The sequence below is a fragment of the Pongo pygmaeus genome, chromosome 13, assembly GCF_028885625.2.
Source record: "Pongo pygmaeus isolate AG05252 chromosome 13, NHGRI_mPonPyg2-v2.0_pri, whole genome shotgun sequence".
NCBI lineage: Eukaryota > Metazoa > Chordata > Mammalia > Primates > Hominidae > Pongo > Pongo pygmaeus.
This window is the reverse complement of record NC_072386.2, coordinates 38,639,000-38,660,241: the sequence shown is the minus strand read 5'-3', so window position 1 is coordinate 38,660,241 and position 21,242 is coordinate 38,639,000. Positions and strand designations below refer to the sequence as shown.

Below are 21,242 nucleotides of genomic sequence, written 5' to 3'. Positions count from 1 at the left end.
TTTACTGCAGCACTATTCACAATATCCAGGATATAGAATCAACCTAAGCATCCATCAAAAGATGAATGGATAAAGAAAATATGGTATATATGTACAGTGGAATACTTTTCCACCATTAAAAAAAAAAAAAAATGAGGCCAGGCGTGGTGGCTCATGCCTGTAATCTCAGCACTTTGAGAGGCTGAGGTGGGTGGATCGCTTGAGCCCAGGAGTTTGAAACTAGCCTGGGCAACACTGGGAAACCCTGTATCTATAAAAAAAATAAAATAAAATACAAAAAAATTCTATCCAGGTGTGATGGTATACACCTGTAGTTTCAGCTCCCCAGGAGGCTTAGGTGGAAGGATCACTTGAGCTTGGGAGGCAGAGGCTGCAGTGAGCCAACATCATGCCACTGCCCTCCAGCCTGGATGCCAAAACAAGACCAACCCTGTCTCAAAAAAAAAAAAAGAGAGAAAAAAAAAAGAAATCCTGTTATTTGCAGCAACATGGATGAACCCGGAGGTTATTATGTTAAGTGAAATAAGCCAGGCACAGAAAGACAAACTTTTCTTTTTACGGATCATGCTTTTCAATATTTTTTCATTGACACATAATAATTGTACATATTTATGGGGAACAGTGTGATTTTTTTGGATACATGTATACATTGTATAAAAATCAAATTAGGGTATTTAGCATATCCATCACTTCTTACATTTGTCATTTCTTTGTGGTCAGGACATTCAAAATCCTTTCTCCTAGATATTTTGAAATATACACATAGTCACCCTACTGTGAAATATAATACCAGAACTTATTCCTCCTATGTAACTATAACTTTGTGCCTCTTGACGAATCTCTCGCTATCTTCCTCTCCCCACTCCCTTCCCCAGTCTCTGGTAACCACTATGCTACTCTCGACTTCTATGAGATCAACTTCTTTAGATTCTACGTATAAGTGAGATAATGCAGTATTTGTCTTTCTGTATCATTTCTTTTTTGAGACAGAGTCTCGCCCTGTCACCCAGGCTGGAATGCAGTGGTGTGATCTCGGCTCATTGCAACTTCCACCTTCCAGGTTCAAGCGATTCTCATGCCTCAGCCTCCTAAGTAGCTGGGATTACAGGTGCATGCCACCACACCCGGTTGATTTTTGTATTTTTATTAGAGACAGGGTTTTACCATGTTGGCCAGGCTAGTCTCAAACTCCTGGCCTCAAGTGATCCACCCACCTCAGCCTCCCAAAATGCTGGGACTACAGGCATGAGCCACTGCACCCAGCACTCTCTATTACTTCTTATAACTGCATGTGAATCTACAATTATCTTAAAGCGAAAAAACTTAATTTTAAAAAAAGGCCCTGTAAAACATGATGTCGAGGGTTATTTATTAATTTAATGGTTAGAATGCATAAATCATCTCAATTTGTATAACATGCTCTATCTTCAAACTCTTCAACCCTTGGTCTTTTACTGACCACACTACGGTAGGTAGGTAGGTAGGTAGATGCTTTTATACTGTGCACTTGCAATTTTTCAAGAGAAAACATAGTTAGTGGCAAAAGTCTGGGTAGACCAGCCATGCATTGGTGATTAGCCCATATTTCAAAGGAATGCCCCAATTTCCACAGTCACCACCAAGTAACATCTCATATTCTTTCTTATCTTCAGGAAAGCCACTAGTGAAAACATCACGAATGACCGTGATCAACACGGAGAAGCCTGCAGTCACAGTCGATATAGGAAGCACCATCAAAACAGTGCAGGGAGTGAATGTGACAATTAACTGCCAGGTTGCAGGTGAGAAATTCATGTATGTATTTGTTCACATGTTAATGGAGCCCTGTGCTAGGTTGGGGATACAAAGACAAATTAGACACAAATTCTATTCTCAGGGATATAGTGCTAGTAGGAAAGCCAAGGCATGAACCTCAGTCGCTCTGAAAGTAGAAAGTGCTACAGAAATTTAGAGGAGGAAAGATTAATTCTGACTGGGACAGATGGGTAAAATTGATCTCTTTATGTGTGTGTTTTTCTTTAATCTTAGCCTTCCATACAGATAGAATGTGAACATGCAAAGATGGGGGCAAGGAGTTCCAAGTGGACAAAGGAGAGTGATAAATTCATGGAAGTAGAAAATCCTCTAGGCTGTAGAGAGAACAGTGTGAGCTTTAGTCTGGGTGGAGCCCAGAGTGCAGAAGTGCAGGTGGGAAGTGACGTTAAAGAGCCATGCTTCCAAAAAACAAAGCTGCCAGATTGAAGAGAATGGATTGAAGAAGGGAAATACTAGGACAGAAAGGCCAGGTAAGACCCACCACTGTAGTTTAGAGGAGAAGTCATGGAGGCCTGAACTCAGGGCAATGGAGATGGGAAGGTAAGGACTGGATGGACATGAGAAAGATGGCAAGAGGTAAGACCAACAGCAGCCTGGAGCTTGCTTGAATCTGAAGTGGGCAGGAGTTATTAGAGAACTCCAGTGGAGTTCTGATACAGGCATTACCCTCAGGTGGGCCTTGCAAACTCAGAGGCCAACAGGGACCAGGAAGGCACAGGGAAGCAGGGAGTAGCAGGCAATAGGGGGTGGTAATATGCTCTGTATAAAAATATTTACCTTCAATTAAAAGACAGAAAACACCTACATATAGCAGAATGAGGCCCAGCTACTATTTTTCCCTTCCTGTAGACCACTCATTTGTGATGTGTACCCTAGGGGTTTCACTGCCACAATGGGATGAAGAAATGAATGGTTCTTTTGCCATTAGGCAACTAGTCTTCTGATTGCTGTCCTCATCAGATATACCCCACAGTGGCATGGCCACACCAAACCCAGGTTCCCCGATCATACCCTGTCTGCAGAGTAGACAGGCAGTGGCACCCCATGCTTTGGTGGTTTCTTCATCTTAGATCTTCATCATATGAAGGTTTACCTCAATTTGTTACTTATAAGACCAGAAAACCCATTTTAGAGTAAGTAGGAGGAATATCTTAACCTAGGACTTACTGTTTCCAAATAATAGCCAAGTCTGATTTTCTCCGAAATATTCTGATAGCTTTAGGATATCTGAAATATGGCCAGACCTGGTGGCTCACACCTGTAATCTCAGCACTTTGGGAAGCTGAGGTGGGCGGATTACTTGAGCCCTGGAGTTGAAGACCAGCCTAGGCAACATGGCAAAACCTTGTCTCTACAAAAAAATACAAAAATTAGCCAGGTGTGGTGGCGCATGCCTGTAGTCTCAGCTGAGGGAAGCTGAGATGGGAGGATCGTTTGAGCCCAGAGTTCAAGGCTGCAGAGAGCCATGGGAGGCCACAGCACTCCAGCCTGGGTGACAGAGCGAGACCTTATCTCAAAAAAAAAAAAAAAAAATAGAATATCTGAAATATAAATCTATCTTTGTAAATGTGCATTAGCTTTGCCTTTGTAAAGCTTCTCATGGCCTTTGTGATGCTTCCCTTCCAGCCTCATCAGTGAAATCTAGAACCAAGTGCCTTCAGCCCCTGTACTCCTAGATAGGGAGTAAGACAAAACCCCTGACAGGGATTGGCATGAATGAGCTACCCCTCTGTGCAGGGATTAATGGTGGTGCCAGTAGAGCCCTTTCTGCAGAACCGTCACCCCTCAACACACACCTGATCACTATGGACACATGCCTTGGCGATGAAACACTGGTGATATGATGGACCACGTTGTGTATCTTCTTGAGAGGTGGAACTGGTAGGAGTAAAAGAATAGGGGAGGGGCCGGGCACAGGGACTCACACCTGTAATCACAGCACTTTGGGGGGCCAAGGTGGGTGGATCACCTGAGGTCAGGAGTTTGAGACCAGCCTGGCCAACATGGTGAAACCCTATCTCTACTAAAAATACAAAAATTAGCCAGGCATGGTGGCAAGTGCCTGTAATCACAGCTACTCAGGAGGCTGAGGCATGAGAGTCACTTGAACCCAGGAAGCAGAGGTTGCAGTGAGCCGAGATCGAACCACTGCACTCCAGCCTGGGCAATAGAGCAAGACTCTGTCTCAAAAAAAAAAAAAATTAGGGGAGGAAAGTGCAGCAAAACAAGGAAAGGGGCATTTAAAGGAGATTGAGAGAACCAGAATCTGATTGAGGAAGTATTTACGTTGGGGAGCCTAAGACATTAAAACGAGCTTTGGCCACTCTATCGTGCTGCCTAGGGCCCTCTCTCTGGGAGTTCATTCAGAGGCTCACTTGATAACCTTATAGTGAGAACCTGATATACCTAGTTTTCCCTGGCTATGACATTGCAGTCTTTATTTTTGTTTTTACCCATAAAACCGTCTGTATTAATGCTGATTAACTAAAATAAATATTTGTATATTTGTCCTTATTCCTTTTGTTAAACAAGATACTCATTCAAAGTAGGTGGGAAACAGCCTGCTTATAATTGCACAGTGAATGTGCTGGACAAGGAAATCATCTGTGAGCTTAGTCTCCAGTTAAAATACTGACAGCTATAATGCTAAATGCCAAATGGCAGAGGATTACTTTTACTTTGCTGCTATAAGTGGCTCTTAAGGCTCTTTCCTTACTCTTGGTCATCTCTATCCCATTCCTAGTCAGGCAGTTAGTGACCTCCTGATTGGTTAGGTGGGATTCTCTAAGCACCAATAACACTGCCAGTAGCTAATACTCTAGCTTGAGAATTTGCAACCCACACTCTCGTAATAGACAGGGAAGTGGGACTCCATCAGGGCCTGCTTAAAGCAGTATTTTATGTCAAATTCATTCGTGTTATTCATTTAGCAGTTTTTTATGGAGTATTTAATCCAGGTTAGATCAGATTTCTCCTAATCCAAGGAGCCACAGATAAACAAGATACAATTTTCAGGAAGCTCACAGTCTGGGAAGGAGAAAAATTATGAAATACGTAATGATAGTACAATGTGATATATAGATACAGTTGTTGTTTTCTTATTATAAAATATTAGAGTATTAAAGAAATTTTAGAAAACACAGAAAAATTTAAGAGGCCAAAAAGGAAAGAAAACAGCTTGTTCAAAGTCGTTCTGTCCAAACTCAACCACAGCTGACGTTTTATTATATTTCCTTAATGATTCCCTTTTAGCCTGCTTTATTTCCTCTCAGTAATAAACATTTGTCTGTGTCATAAGCGTAATTTTAATGGCTATATAATAGCCCATGTTAAGAATATTATGTAATTTACCTAGACTGACTCACATGTTTGAATTGTTAGCAATTTTTCATTAAACAACTTTTTGCATACATGTGCTTTCATCTTATAAAATGCAGCCTCGCATTCTTCCCAATCCTGAAGCATCAACAGCATTAGGCAATGAGTATGATAGCCTTTTTTTGAAAAGTGACCTAATTCACTGTGTCATTCCCATGCTTGTTTTCTATTTGTTCTCTGAAGAGGTCAGAAAACTGAGTCGGCGATAAAGGATCAGGGGAAGAAGCAGTGTTTCAGTAAATGGGAACAGAATGTGCAAAGGGCCTGAGGTAGAAAGAGTGTGCTGCATTTAAAGAAGTAAAACCTGGCTGGTGGTGTGGCTATAATATCAAGAGCAGAGAAGAAAGTAGCATATGAGGCTGAGGAGGTGTGGGTAGGCAGGGGCTAGATCTTACATGTTCTCATAGATTATGGTACAGTTTAGGTTTTTCTCCTAAAAGCAAAAGAAGTATTTGAAGGACTTACTTAGGAGATAAAATTAGCAGGACTAAGGATGCAGAAATAGTTCAAGAGTCAGTGATGGGTGGTGTATTAGGATAGATTAGACTCTGGTATCAAGTAGACCCCCAAATGTATAATGGCTCAAATACAATAGAAGGTTTATTTTTGCTTACCTAAGAGCCCAAAGAGTACACCTGGTCATCTGGAGAGGATCTGCCCCCACGGTGTCATTCAGGGTCATAGGGTACTGGTGGGTCTGACAACTGGAACACATGCATTCCAAGGTCTCCCTAGGGGTTACCTCTATCCTATCAACCAGGAGAGAGGAAAACAGAATATGGGGGTTGGTTGAGAAGGCTTTTAAGGGCCACACCTGGAAGAAGCATACATTAAGACTTTTCACATTCCTTTAGTCACATGGCCACGCACAACTACAAAGGATGCTGGGGAAAGTAGACTCACTGGGTACTCAGGAAAAAGAGGGAAACTGGTTTCATGAACAGCTATCATTGTCTGCCACAGTCAGTATGGAGAAATGTGGAAGGCTGGAAACCTTCTTTCCAGACTGCCATGGTTTTTTAGAATAATTGACAATACTGACAGTTGAGTTACTGTATCCTTTCTCTTTTCTTTCCCTAAGTCACTCTACCTCCACACCTCCTAGGAAGCTTCTAGAATTTCCCATGTAAAGGTGCACCTTTGAGTAGACACCCCACCTTGAGATGTTGACACACTGCCATGGTGCAGGCAGCCTTCCAAATATAATAAGGGATCCAGTTAACAAGAATACCCTGTCTGGGATTTTTTTAAAAAGAATATTATAGCATCACCCTACCTGGCAGCTCTGTGGACATCAAAGGCACTGGACCTTGTAATCATATCAAGTTACCACCCATTATGACTAAGCTCTTTTACTGATCCCTTCAAGCAGCAGGGAGAGCATGGTGCTGTTGAAAAGATATACCACAGGGGAAAATGCAAACATGGGTTCTTTTCCTTCCCTGTTTTAAGATACAAATAATACCAGGGAGGTTAGCATGTGGAGCCTATCCAAGTAGCTGGTCCACAACAACACAGCTTTTGGATTTTGTTCTGTGGTAGAGCATATTTTCTGTCATTTTCAGGTGTTTCTTTTTGTGGCATTTGCTGTCACACTACAGCAGGCTAGAAAAGATCATCTCCCGCAACCTGACCAAGCTTCTCAACAAGAAAGAGCTAAAAAACCAGAACACATGGATTCTGGAACCTCTCTCCTGACAACACCTTGGTTTTACAACCACAGCAGAAACATTAATTCTGAAAGTAGAAAGGAATTAAGCGTTTGACAGTTCAGAAATAGTAAAGCAGCAGTTCAGATTTTCTCTCAAGAGTCAGGCTAGTATAATGGCAGGCGGTGTACACTTGTTAAGATGGGGACTGTTGGCATTAAAGGTATCTCAGTTTGAATCCCCACCCTGGCACTGGTGGGTTACTGATTGGCTGTAGGGTAGGGAACAGAGGGGAACAGAAACTCTGTTCCGATGTAATGATGTAATTGTTCAGGCATCCAAACAAATGTGACCTTAGGCAGATTTCTTAATCTCTATGAGACCCTTTTTCTCATAAAATGGAGTTATTAAGTAGTACCTGCTTCACAGGATCATTGTGAAAAATAAGTGATTGTGTTTATAAAATGTTCAGCTTATAGCAAATGTTCAATGTTATTTCTCCCTTTAACACAGGATACGTTTGCATGGCTCAGTACACTCCGATGTTGAGGTATTCTGAACATCAGTATTAGGCATGTGTATCACTACCTTTTCAAGGGACTCTGTGGAACATTCAAGGGCTGGTGAAGTTTTTTAAAGCATCATTGTCATCTCCTGAGAGAAAAAGAAAAAAAAAGTTTATAACACCTCAATTATTGTTTTCTATTTCCTCATTCTACATGCGTAGTGTCAGAGCCAGTTATGGAAGGACTGGCTGTCACTCCAAGGTGTCTTCGTAATATCATTCTCCACCTAAGGCCCACAGTTCCAGGCAGGAAGTCCTCAAAATGTGGCACCAGCAACAATACCGACATCGGCAAACTCATAATGCAGATCTGTGCTTGAATGAATCTGAGAGAGGTTTGCCAGTAGATTAAAGAATGATTCCCACTCAATTTCTCTTCCCTTGGGACCGCTGTCACATCCATGGTTCCAGGTTTACAGAAACTGGAGGTTTCTTCCTCCACCCTGCTATTCTGAACATTTCCATTTCTCCCATGAAGCCCCCTGCTGTCACCAGAGGAATTCAGCCCTTTTGGTTTATATCCAGTCCTGTCCTCTCAAACAAGCACAATTTTAGAGCGGCATGAGATAGACAGACATCAAGGGAATGGAAGAAGCTTGCAAGCAATTCCTGGGGGAGTGAGAAATAGCTCCCAGGTCTGTCTCCATCCCTGGGTTCTCTGCTTCTCCCTCTGTTCCACCCTCCCTCCTCCCCTCTGTCACTCTCACTCTCATTTTCTCTCCCCCTGAGTCTTTGTGTTTGCTGCCCACAGCCCTCCTCAAAGGAAGATGCAGGCAGTAAGTTCTGCATGTGAGCAATGTGAGGGCAAGAGGATGAATAACGGCAGAAAATGGTTTGCAGGGCCGGCATGGTGGCTCGTGCCTGCAATCCCAACACTTTGGAAGGCCAAGGCAGGTGGATCTTCTGAGGTCAGGAGTTCGAGACCAGCCTGGCCAACATGGCAAACCCTGTCTCCACTAAAAATACAAAAATTAGCCAGGCATGGTGGTGCACGCCTGTAATTCCAGCTAACTTGGGAGGCTGAGACAGGAGAATCGCTGGAACCCAGGAGGCAGAGGCTGCTGTGAGCCGAGATCAAGCCACTGCACTCCAGCCTAGGTGACAGAGCAAGACTCCATCTCAATAAGAAAAGAAAGGAAGGAAGGAAGGGAAGGAAGGAAGGAGGGAAGGAAGGGGAAGGAAGAAATGAAGGGGAAGGAAGGGGAAGGAAGGGGAAGGAAAAGAAGAAAGGAAAAGAAAAGGGTTTGCAGGAACTCATTTTTCCTTGTTCTTTCAGGAGAAAATAGCTAAGAGTGCATTTCTTCAACTTACTTCTGAGGCTTTCTCCTAAATGGATTTTTTTTTTTAATGGGGAAAAAACTAAGCTCAGGGTCCAAAGTCCAAGCTGGCATGGACAGGCATCATGATGCTCTTGCTCTCCCTAGTGGTGCTGCAATGAAAAATCAGCTATTCCACCCCTCACCTGTGTCTTTTCTCCAGGTATCTTTAGAGATGATGCCAACCTGGCCCCTCTTATGCACTTGAGCATCAAGTATCCTACTGTTAGAGCCAGATTAGTGTGTGCCTCTCTCTGATGTGACAACGCTGTGGTATCCTAGTCTCCACCCACTTTCAGTAGCCTCTCTTTCTCTAGCCAATTTCAAGGACACGTAACAGATACACAGGCAACTCCTTGAAGACTCTGCATTCTCAACAGAAGGCTAGCCATTAAGGGCAAACTGCCCTTGCCCCAAAGGCAAAACCCAGCCCCAGCTCAGGGAAGACACTAGACCACCAGACTAAAGGTCTGGCTCCTTGGCCATTCTTGGCTTTGACCCCATTTCCCGGGACTTGACACTTTTTTTTTTTTTTTTTGAGACAGAGTCTTGCCCAGGCTGGAGTGCAGTGAGGTGATCTCGGCTCACTGCAACCTCTGCCTCCCAAGTTCAAGTGATTCTTCTGGCCTCAGCCTCCTGAGTAGCTGGGATTACAGGTGCCCACCACCATGCCTGGCTAATTTTTGTATTTTTAGTAGAGACAGGGTTTCACCATGTTGGTCAGACTGATCTCAAACTCCTGACCTTGTGATCTGTCTGCCTCGGCCTCCCAAAGTGCTGGGATTACAGGCATGAGCCACCATGCCCGGTCAGGACTTTACATTTTAAGCATGCCCTGGATATATGCCAGTGAGTTCTATAAATAAACTGTGTGAGCTGGGTCAGCAGGCTGAGTTGTGTAGGGGAGGGTGCTTTCTGCTCCCTAGAGACCTGTGAATCCGTGCCACAGACTTTCAGTCTCTCAACATACCCAGAGCCCAGCCTCCTATAGGATCCTCCTAAAACAGCATCTAGGAAGGCTCATCCTAAACTCCCAGGGCCTGTTTTCCAGCATGTCAACCACAAGGAAACTTCCTGAGGAATTCACAGGGTCCCTAGAGCACAGATCCTGGCTTCCAAAGAGAGAGCCCATCCCAGGTCAGCAGATGATCTCCCCATCCCATCTCTCTCACAGAAAATAAACTTGGATTGTGGAAAGAGTTGAGCACTTTCCTTTTGTCCTTTTCCTGTGGTTCTACTGATGCTACCGTTTCATGTTCTCTTGCTCTGAGAAGATATGCAGGCTTCCAAAAATACGAGCATGTTTTCTACATAGAGGGTCACCTCCAGTAACAATCTAGCAGCTTCCATTTGTCTAGTTCATACATATATTTTAACGTTGTATAGCTTTGCACTTTTTATTAAAATATATCTATACAGAAAAGTACCTGTATCATAAAGGTACCAAGTGAACACTCCCCACCAGACCAGCCCCAGGTCAAGACACAGAGCATCGCCAGTTGCCAAGCCCCTTGTCCCATTTCTCAGTCACAACCCCTCCCCATTCATTCCACTGACTACTAACAGCATAGATTAATGTTACGAGGTTTTTTGTTTTTTTTTTTACTTACGGAAAGGAAATTATACAGTATGTACTCTTGTGTCTGGCATCTCTTACTCAACATTATGTTTATTTCATGTAGTTTCATCTTCACTGGTGTATACATTTGGTTCTCATGTTTTTCAAACACATTTTCTCCAAAGAATTTGGGTACTCTCCTTCCACCTCGGCAAGCCCCCACTGCCAGCTGCCTGTTTCCTCCTCTTTGTACTGGCCTCCCTCTTCCTGCCTCATCACTGTAAGTTTAAAAGGCAAAAGATCTGGAGACAACTGAGGTGTTTATCTTGTAACAACATGTATTCTGATTCTTTGGTCACCCTGAAGTCTATATCCTTATCCTACCAGGCTCTGGGCATTATTTAGTCTGGCCAAAGCCTGGTAGAAGATGTCCCTGTAGAGCAGCCCCAGGGAAGGGGGATTCAAGAAGCTATAAATGCCTCTGGGCTCACCTGAATGTGTTTGACTGATGAGTGGTTTTTTTTTTTTTTTTCTTCCTAGGAGTGCCTGAAGCTGAAGTCACTTGGTTCAGGAATAAAAGCAAACTGGGCTCCCCCCACCATCTGCATGAAGGCTCCTTGCTGCTCACAAACGTGTCATCCTCGGATCAGGGCCTGTACTCCTGCAGGGCGGCCAATCTTCATGGAGAGCTGACTGAGAGCACCCAGCTGCTGATCCTAGGTAAACACTTCAAAGCTGGCTGCCTCTGCTGCACCCTATTGGAAGTGACTATCTAACCCATCCTCTACCTCCTTTGTGCCCTAATCTAATTAAGGACATAAAAGGTAAAATTGGTATCCCTTCACTTCTTGCCAGTTTAGGGCCTTTCGATAGAACACGAACTTTGAGCCCAAACAAGAGCTTGAACCTTGGCTCTTCCATTTACTAACTGCCTGGCATTGGGCAAGTTACTTCACTCCGCTAAGCCTTAGATACTGGTCTCTATGTGGAGACTCCAGACAGGAGGATTGCAAAGGGAGAACAGGTATCTCAAACAGAGATAACCTAATTAGAACAATTATCCTTAACTCTTCCTGCATTAAGGACTTCTTTGAGAATCAGATAAAAACTATGGATTCCTCCTTCTAGAAAAATTCATACATGTAATATTTTTCATATAATTCCAGGAAGCTTATGGTCTGGTCCATCTAAAGTCTCCACGTGTACCCCTAAACATAAGAACCCCTGATTAAAGAGTCTGGCATGGCTCCTGGTATAAAATGGGTGCTTAAAAATAACAATGGCTGAGACACCATCCACCATCTGATTATTGCCCAGTTCTGGACTCAGCCATGTTGCAAGCTATAACCGTTTTTGCCCCCTGGACTAGGGATACCCTGCTGTTCTTCCCCACTGAGTCTGGGTGCTAGGGAGATAAAGTTAAAAAAAAAATTTTTTTGGCTTTCTCAAAAAAAAGAGCAATTATTAGAGCACTTATGCTCTAATTATGCTCTTTCTCACCTAGAGAAAGCTGTCATTCTAAGGAAAAAAAGGAAAGATGTAAGAAATAATAATTCATGCCACACATACATACATAAACATACATTACAGACTTCCTCAGGGAAAAATATTTAAACTTTACACTTCTGTTTTCACACCCAGAGTTGAAGATATACCAACACATAGGTCCTTCTAGACCCTGCCCACTCAGATTTCAAAGAGGCCCAAACAGGTTTTCATCTCACTGGTGGCTGCATAAACCTCCAGCCATCTTAGGAAGCCACAGAAAATTGGCTCAGAGAAAGATGTTATTTGTTTTGCACTGGGTTTCATCCAGCTGAGCTGCTAGTCTGGAGCCCAGAGCCCAGGGAATATTGCCCCACACTGAGTTATGGTGCTTACCACTGAGATTTTTCTCCCTAATAATCCTTCCTTGTTGTCTCTGCTAACAGAGATGAAAGTCTAAGATGTATGACTGCTACTGTGGCTTTGCCAAAGAAGTGTGTATGTTCTGTAGGCAGGTGCTTACTGCATTCCAACTCTAATACAGTGTAACAGTGAACATGGTGTTCGAAGAGCAAAACATCTTGCCCATTTTCATCAAACTTAATGGGCAAAAAAATCAGTCAAGACTCTTAAGTTTAAGGCTTTTGTTGATCACAGTTATTGGTTTATTAAGGAAAATTTGTTAGCTTTTAATAGGTACTTTATGAACATCAAAGCAATGTCTCATTTAATCCACAAAAATGTAGCTTAATTTTTAAAGGGGGCATTTTGTGGATGAAGCTGAGATTTCACCCCAAGTTCCATGACTTAACCTGTGCTATGAGGACTTGAAGTGTAGTAAGGCAGACTTTCATCCATGTATTCATACAGTCCATTGGACAGATATTCATTAAGTGTTGCCATTTAATGTTACTGACATTAAGTTCCTTGTCACCTGGACACTGGTAAAGTTTTAGGAGAAATAGAAGTGGTGGCCTCTACCACTGGAGAATTTACAGTTTTCCTGGGAAGAGCAAATGGACATGCACTGAAAAGGAAAATTACTGTCAAAGCTGTAAGGACATTAGGAGGGGCCAACAAATGGCCCAAAACGAGCTGATTGTTTTGAAGATGGAAAGTACCCTCCCCTTTTTGCTCTTAGTAAACAAGCAAAGGTTTCATGAGTTTCAAGAGGAAGTATTGAGGAGGAGAGAAAGAGAGACGCTTTGAGTAAACTGCCACCATCAATTCCTAAAATCATGGTATTCCAGAGTAGAAAGAGATCTTGGAAAGGAACCTCATTTTGTAGATGAGAAAACTAAGGTTCTGAGGATTTAAATGACCTAATTAGTGAATGACAGAGCCATGGCTCAAACTGAGGGTTCCTGAACCCAGGCATGATGTTTTTCTCTATGCCATATGAAAAGGATTCTTTTTAAAGTATATTTTTATATATATGTATACACACACACACACACACACACACGTAATCTCAAGTTCATCATTGTTTTCTCTATACAATGGTCTTTGTCAGTCAAAGACAGAAAGACTGAAGGTATGTTTTTCAAGTAGACTCAGGCACCATCATGACTTATTAATTCACCAGCCCTAACAAGTGCCTTACAAGGTGCCAGGCATGTAGTAGGGCTGTTGCAGAATGCTGTTGAAATGACCATCCATTTCAAGAGCAATACTCCTGGGCTGCTGCTTCCATTCCAACAAGTGCTCTGGAAAAAAAGCTGGGAGCTGGCCTTGGGAGTGTAAATTGCAGTTCCTCAGGAGATGCAGGAAGAGGGGAAAAGGGATCTGCTGCTTTTCCAAGAGAATCTGGGATCATCCCACCACTAAGTTAAGCAGGTTCTTGCCTCTTTATTTGTCCAGCAGAAATGATAAGCCACTATATATTTCCCATTTTAGTCACTTTTAGCATTGATCAACTGGGACCTCTGATGACTTCAGCGCTAATTCCTTGTAAGATTCTGAATGATGAAGCATCGCTTAGCAACATTCTCCTCCCTGCTTTATCTAGGTCCTACTTAGGCATAAAAATCCAAACCACAAAGCAAATTAACTCATAAACTTCACAATTGCATCTTTTGCTTCATAGAAAAGGGTCCTTTTAAATAAGAAATTCCTGTGGTGTTTATCTGTGCGGACAATAACAAAGTGCCTCATTCTAAAGACTGTTACTAGGGCTAAATGAAAAATGGACTGAAATGTATTTAGCACAGAACTTGGCATAGTAAATGCTAAAATTCACTTTTTTAAAAAAGTGTCTTTATGATATAGTTTAACTTATCTACAAATGTGTAGGTACCCAGGGGTCTAAAGTGAGAAACCCCTGAACTTGGTATGCCTGCTTCTTCTTACTGACCTTGTTTTTCAGGCATCAAATACCTGTATTAAGTTTGAAATTCAGACTCACCTTGATAGGGACTCCTCTATAGGAAAAATAATGTTAAAAGGCAACAATAGTAATGCCTATCTTACATATACGCATACATGTGCACATACATGCATACCCACCTCTTCCTCTTCCCTTGACACAGCCTTGTGCTTTAACCTGCCTGATCCATCCTCTGCCTTCTCACAGATCCCCCCCAAGTCCCCACACAGTTGGAAGACATCAAGGCCTTGCTCGCTGCCACTGGACCGAACCTTCCTTCAGTGCTGACATCTCCTCTGGGAACACAGCTGGTCCTGGATCCTGGGAATTCTGCTCTCCTTGGTGAGTCTAACCCTTGGAAACATTGGGCAGAAATCCAGGACTGGACAGGATTTATGGATGGGTGACTGCTTGCAGGTGGGAAGGAGGCAGCGGTGGGGGGTGGCCAACAGGAAATCACTAAATTGCCTACAGAATCCAGACTCACCAGTGGAAACTTGGCTGACTTTCCATATGAGGTGAATGCAGTTGTTAGTCTGGACTCTGTGGCTTGTCTAGATTCCAATATGGCTCCTTTCTGAATCCTCTTGGGTTGATGCCATAGTCCAAATCCTCTCAATCAGATTGACTCTTGAAACTTTGAGAAAGTTACAGCAGTAAAGAACAGCTCCTATATCTCCTCTCCTCTTGCTAACCATTCCCCAGTACTCCTCCATGATCCCCTCCCACCTAAACTAGAGCAATAATCAACTTTCGAGGAGAAAGTCAAATATCAGCACCCTCCAGAAGGAAGACTATACTATTTAGAACAACTTTCTGTAGATATAGCCTAAAGCCAACCCAGATAGACTCCTCAAGGCAAGTGCTGCATTAATTTCACCAAGTACAACCTCCCTGTCATCTAGTGTTGGAAACCTTCACCAAGTTATTTCCCACATGGGTAGTGCCCTCTGGTAGCAAGGAGTTGTATGAGGGCATTCAAATCCTGGGCCCCCACACCAGAATCATGAAGATGCCAGAAAAACCTTCACACATGACCTCTGGAGATGGACAAGGTGGAAGAGAAGAATTCTTCTGCCTTCAGAAGGCCTGGTAGGGGGGCGGGGAAATAGGCCTATACATGTGCAGGGACAGGGAATATATGAGAAGTTTCTGTACCTTCCTCTTGTGCTGTGAGCCTAAGATCTAAAACTCCTCTTTAAAATAAAACAAAAAGCCAAGGCCTACAAAGTGGGGAAAATCTTCATACTAACTCTATGTGATCCCTAATGTTGACAATAATAGCTAGAATTATTCCTGTGGCTCAAAGTTTAAAGCTTCTGTATTCTTTTACCCACCAACTAGCAAGGAACAGGAGGCCAGTGGGTTCCCAGTCATATTGGTGATGACTTATCAACATGGCCACAGGGGTCTGGTATCTTTAGTATTAGAGCACAGAAAGACGACCTTCAATTTTCATTTTCATCTGAAACTTGCAAAGAATCTTCATAGCTTATCAGCATATGGAAAAATCTGATTTCTCTATTTTTGACTTGAGTAAAAATAAGACACAGGGAAAGTAACAAGTAGCCCTATTCTGTTGCTCATGATTTATACAAGTTTGGCACTGAGTTTTTCTGTATCATGTTGATCAGAATTAATAGAAGTTTCAAATTGCATATTGCCTTTGGCTTACAAATAGTAAACTTATTTCAAATGAAATGTGCATTGTGAACTTCTTTATTTTAGAATCACTATGAGAAACTCTCATAACTGTTCATCACAGCCCAGTCACAAGCAGGGTGGCAGCAATTGTTTATTTTCAAGTTCAATAACTCTTTTGGGTCACTCAGGTGCCATTTAGCATGCTGGAAAAGTTAACCTGTTCATATTTTTTCATGATAGCTTTACTTTCATTCTCCCTTATTCTGGAATAATATTTTGTTTCATTTTAGCCATGGGCAATAAGAATTTATTGTACTTTATGTTGCCACATTCCATTGCTAGTTTATGGTGCTTTGTTACCTTAGGCTGGTATTTAAATCCAGCAGTTAAGAGACACCTTAAAATCCCAGTCCACATCCAGACTGCTCCATTTGAATGAGACAGTGAGTCAGTATTCATAAAGTCCCTGAATGTAACTGCCTGGACCAAATGAACTTGAATGGTGAATGTCAGTGTCACGCCAGCACTACAGAACCAGGAGACTCACATGGAATTGTGGAGATGAATGAGACAATGATGTCAAGTATCAGGACTCTGAGAAGTAGGTTGAGACAGACAGAGCCTCATTATGATGCTTTGGAGCTGATCACTGCAGAATGGGTGGGATTCAAATAGGGAGAAAGGAAGAGAAATGGGCACTCAAGGTGAAGAAGATTCCACGAGCCCCAAGATGAAAAATGTGCAAGATATGTATCAGATGTCTGTTCAGAAACAACTATAAAATACCACTGCTTTAAGACTGATGACAGGCAGCTAAACTGGGATAGAAACTAGGCCATCAAAACGAACAAGCCTCAGCCACAGCTTGTCCATGCAGATTTGGCTCAGACCCTCACCCCAACAATCCTAATGCCCTCCATCCATCCTGAACTTCCCCAGCTAGTGCCTCATCCTGGTCTTAGTCCAGTTGCTCCCATCTGGACAGGCTCCCATCCCTGACTCCTATAGGCGGCCCTTTCAGACCACATTGTGTGCTCTGGGTATGAGAAATAAGCCAGGGAGGCTGGAGAGGAGGTTTTGTGTAGGGTTGCTGAGAAATTAACATCAAATTGTGGAAGCCATAAATATAAAACGAAGGAAGTAGATGTACTACATGGGGAACGGGAACAAATCTTTCGAGGGTTTTTAAATAGGAGAATGACATACTAAAAGTAATGTTTGAGAAGAATTAATCTGATATTCTGTAGGAATAATCGATAGTGGGAGAGATTTAATGAAGAAACCCTATTTTGAGGATAACAGATATTCTAGACCAAGGTGGAAATACATGGCAAAGATACTGTTAATCACTCCTCCCACAGCCAAGACATCCCTAGTCAGTCATGACATTCTTTTTCACTCAGCCCAGGCACTGCCTTGGAATTCATTTTAATGTTCTTACCAAGCCTGGTGGTAGTTGATATATACAGGATGAAAGCCATTCACCAGCCCTATTGTAGCCAGTGAGTGGTGAGATGCCAGCCACTGTATGTTTCCTCTATGTACGAGGTCAGCTGGCTGTAACAGCCTTACAGAACTTCATGGTTCTGTGGCACAGGAACAGTAACTCATAGACCCTGATTTTCGTGTTTCCCAGCAGTAAGGGGAGAAGCGAGAGTTGGAGTTTTTTAAGCCATGTGTCAGAGCTCATTCTTCTTCATTAAGTCTGGAGTGTTGAGATCCCCAGTAGGTGAGACTATTCCAGAACTGGCTATTTTAGTTATCAGACACCCTGGTATTGATTTCACCTCAAGCCACTGCTACAACTCTCCAAAAGGAATGTTGCCTGAGCAACACATGCACAGGCCCACCTGGGCCTCACTTTTCCATAACGATAAAAATGAAACCTTGGGACTTAGCAAGTGCTTGTTGCTCTCACACTCTTGACCGTATGGCTTAGACATAGAAATGCCCAGTAGAGGCTCGGCCATGCCAAGAGGACCCAACCTAACTGGACCCATTGTCCCAGGCAAAACAGGTGCTGTTTTTTTTTATCCTTGTTTGCAGCTATTCTTTTTGCAGGAAGGCCAAAACTGTGCCAACTGTTCTGGAGGGCAAGGCTGGTGGTCGTGCCATCATTTTTTGGTGGTCCAGACCCAAGCAGTACCCCACAGGGCTCCAATTATAGAGCAGCAGCATTTCAGGCCTCCCTGCAGCACCAAAACCTTTTTGCAGACTTTTGCTAAATATTTTTTTTGGCCGCTAAGACCCAAGACTAATATTTCTCACAGTATCATTTATAGGGCATTAGCATTGATATTTTTTGAAAAATAACTTTTATTGGCGTTTTTATTATAAGAGCAATACATCTTCATTGTAGAAAAATGAATTAGACAGTGAAGCAGAAGGAAAACAATGAAAATTATCTATAATTACCTAACTCAAAGATAATTCATTCAAATACCTTCTTCCTAGACATTAATATACATAATATACATATATTTTGCCTAAAATGAAATATACTCTATATATTGATCATAAATTTTTTCACTTACTGGTATGTAACAGACAGCTTTCCATGTCTCTAAATAGTCTTCTACAATTTCATTTTATATCTTATTCTACATACTATATCTTATTCAACAAATTCTCTAATGTTGCTCTTTTAGGTTCTTTATAATATTTTCCTATTACATCAAAAATAGATCTGATGAATATTTTTATTTCTAAGTCCTTGTGTGCACCCCTGTTTACTTAGGATCAATTCCTAGAAGTGAAATTGTTGTGTCAAAAGCATTGCATGTTTTAGATTTTTGTTGTATATTGTCAAATTGCCCTCCAACAAAGTTTTACCGATTTTATATGCCCACAAGCACTGTACGAGAATTCCCATTTCCCCAAAATGTTGCCAAGACTACGTATGACCAAGAGTTTTTACATTTACTATTTTAATTGGCGAATATACAATAGTATAAAATACAATATAAAAAATGGTATAAATACATTTATAATTTTGTTTTTATTATGTTTATCAGTCATTTATATTCATTTATGAATTGCCTATTCAAGTCCTTTGATCATTTTTTTGATATTTCTCTGTTTTGTTTTTTAACTTTTAAGTTCATGGGTGCGTGTGCAGGTTTGTTACATGGGTAAACTTGTGTCATGGGGGCTTGTTATGCAGATTATTTCAACACCCAGGTATAAAGCCTCGTACCCATTAGTTATTTTTCCCGATCCTCTCCCTGATCCCACCCTCCACCCTCTGATAGGCCCCAGTGTGTGCTTTGTTCCCCTCTATGTGTCCGTTTGTTCTCATCTGGCTCCTACTTAATAAGTGAGAACATGAGGTACTTGGTTTTCTGTTCCTGCATTAGTTTGCTGAGGATAATAGTCTCCATCTGTATCCATGTCCTTGCAAAGGACGTGATCTCATTCTTTCTTATGGCTGCACAATATTCCATGGTGTATATGTACCACATTTTCTTTATCCAGTCTATCACTGATGGACATTTAGGTTGATTCCATGTCTTTGTCATTGTGAATTGTGCTGCATGGAACATATATGTGCATGTGTCTTTATAATAGAATGATTTATATTCCTTTGGGATACCCAATAATGGGATTGCTGGGTTGAATGATATTTCTGTCTTCAGGTCTTTGAGGAGTTGACCACTGTCTTCCACAATGGTTGAACTAATTTACACTCCCACCAACAGTGCATAAGCATTTCATTTTCTCCACAACCTTGCCAGCATCTGTTGTTTTTTGCCTTTTTATTAATAGCCATTCTAAATGGTGTGAGATGGTATCTCATTGTGGTTTTGATTTGCGTTTCTCTAATAATCAGTGACGTTGAGTTTTTTTTCATATGATTGTTGGACGCATGTATGTCTTCTTTTGAAAAGTGTCTGTTCACATCTTTGCCCACTTTTTAATGGGATTGTGTTTTTTTGTAAATTTAAGTTCCTTATAGATGCTGGATGTTAGACATTTGTCAGATGTATACTTTGCAAAAGTTTTCTCCCATTCTGTAGGTTGTGTTTCCTCTGTTGATAGTTTCTTTTGCTGTGCAGAAGCTCTTTAATTAGATCTTGTTTGCCAGTTTTTGCTTCTGTTGCAATTGCTTTTGGTGTCTTCATCATGAAACCTTTGCTCATGCCTATGTCCTGAATGGCAATGCCGAGGTTGTCTTCTAGGGTTTTTACAGTCTTGGGTTTTACATTTAAGTCTTCAATCCATCTTGAGTTAATTTTTGTATATGGAGTAAGGAAGGGACTCAGTTTTAATCTTCTCTATATGGCTAGCCAGTTATCCCAGCACCATTTATTAAACAGGGAATCTTTCCCCCATTTCTTGTTTTTGTCAGTTTGTCGAAGATTAGATGGTCATAGGTATGTGGCCTTATTTCTGGGTTCTCTTCTGTTCCACTGGCCTATGTATCTGTTTTTGTACCAGTACCATGTGTTTTGGTGACCATAGCCCTGTAGTATACTTTGAAGTTGGGTAGCGTGATGCCTCCAGCTTTGTTCTTTTTGCTTAGGATTGCTTTGGCTATTCGGGCTTTTTTTGGGGTTCCACATGAATTTTTAAATAGTTTTTCCTAGTTCTGTGAAAAATGTCGTTGATAGTTTAATAGGAATAACATTGAATCTGTAAGTTGTTTTAGGCAGTATGACCATTTTAACAATGTTGATTCTTCTTATCAATGAGCATGGAATGTTTCTCTATTTGTTTGTGTCATCTCTGATTTCTTTGAGCAGTGTTTTGCAGTTGTCTTTGTGGAGATCTTTCACCTTCTTTGTTATTCATTTATAAGATACAAATACTTCTTTATATGTTTGACCCATATTTGACAATCTGGTAGTTGATATTCAATATATAATACATATTTAAAGTTTAAAATATGATGTTTTGATATATGTATACGCCTGTGAAATCATCACCACAATCAATATAATGAACATGTTTATCAGCCCCCAAAGTTACCTCATATCCCTTTGTAATTGTTCCCTCATACCCCTGCCCCCAACCACCACTGCTCCCACCCTAGGTGAACACTGATCTGATTTATGTCAGGGTAAACTAGATTGCATTTTATAGAATGTTATAGAAAAGGACTAATGCCTTTGGGATATTTTATTTCTTTCACTCAGAATAATTACTTTGACATTCATCCATATTGTAACATGGATCAACAGGGCATTTCTATTGCTAATTAGTATTTCATTGTATATACTACAGTTTGTTTAATCATTCCCCTGTTCAGAGACTGAATCGTTATTTCCAGTTTCTAGTGATTACAAATCTGCTGTGAAACTCATGTATATTAATCTTTGTATGCACACATGGTTTCATTTCTCTTGGTTAAACACCTAGGAGTGAAATGACTTGCTCGTATCATAGGTATATATTTAACATTTTAAGAAACAGCCAAACTGTTTTCCAAAGTAGCTGTGCTACTTTACATTCCCTCCAGCAGTGTAAG

The 21,242-nt window shown here is 41.6% G+C and overlaps 1 protein-coding gene across 7 annotated transcripts in view; it reads left to right on the top strand.

The window, feature by feature from the left end:
* Nucleotides 1–21,242, top strand: part of ADAMTSL1 (ADAMTS like 1) — a 443,802-nt gene that overhangs the window by 343,068 nt on the left and 79,492 nt on the right. For all 7 annotated transcript variants that reach the window (XM_063650521.1, XM_054500641.2, XM_063650519.1 and 4 more), the window contains 3 exons: nucleotides 1,653–1,781; nucleotides 10,822–11,001; nucleotides 14,339–14,473. In XM_063650521.1, the coding sequence (XP_063506591.1) occupies nucleotides 1,653–1,781; nucleotides 10,822–11,001; nucleotides 14,339–14,473 (444 nt within the window). The remainder of the gene's footprint in view (nucleotides 1–1,652; nucleotides 1,782–10,821; nucleotides 11,002–14,338; nucleotides 14,474–21,242) is intronic.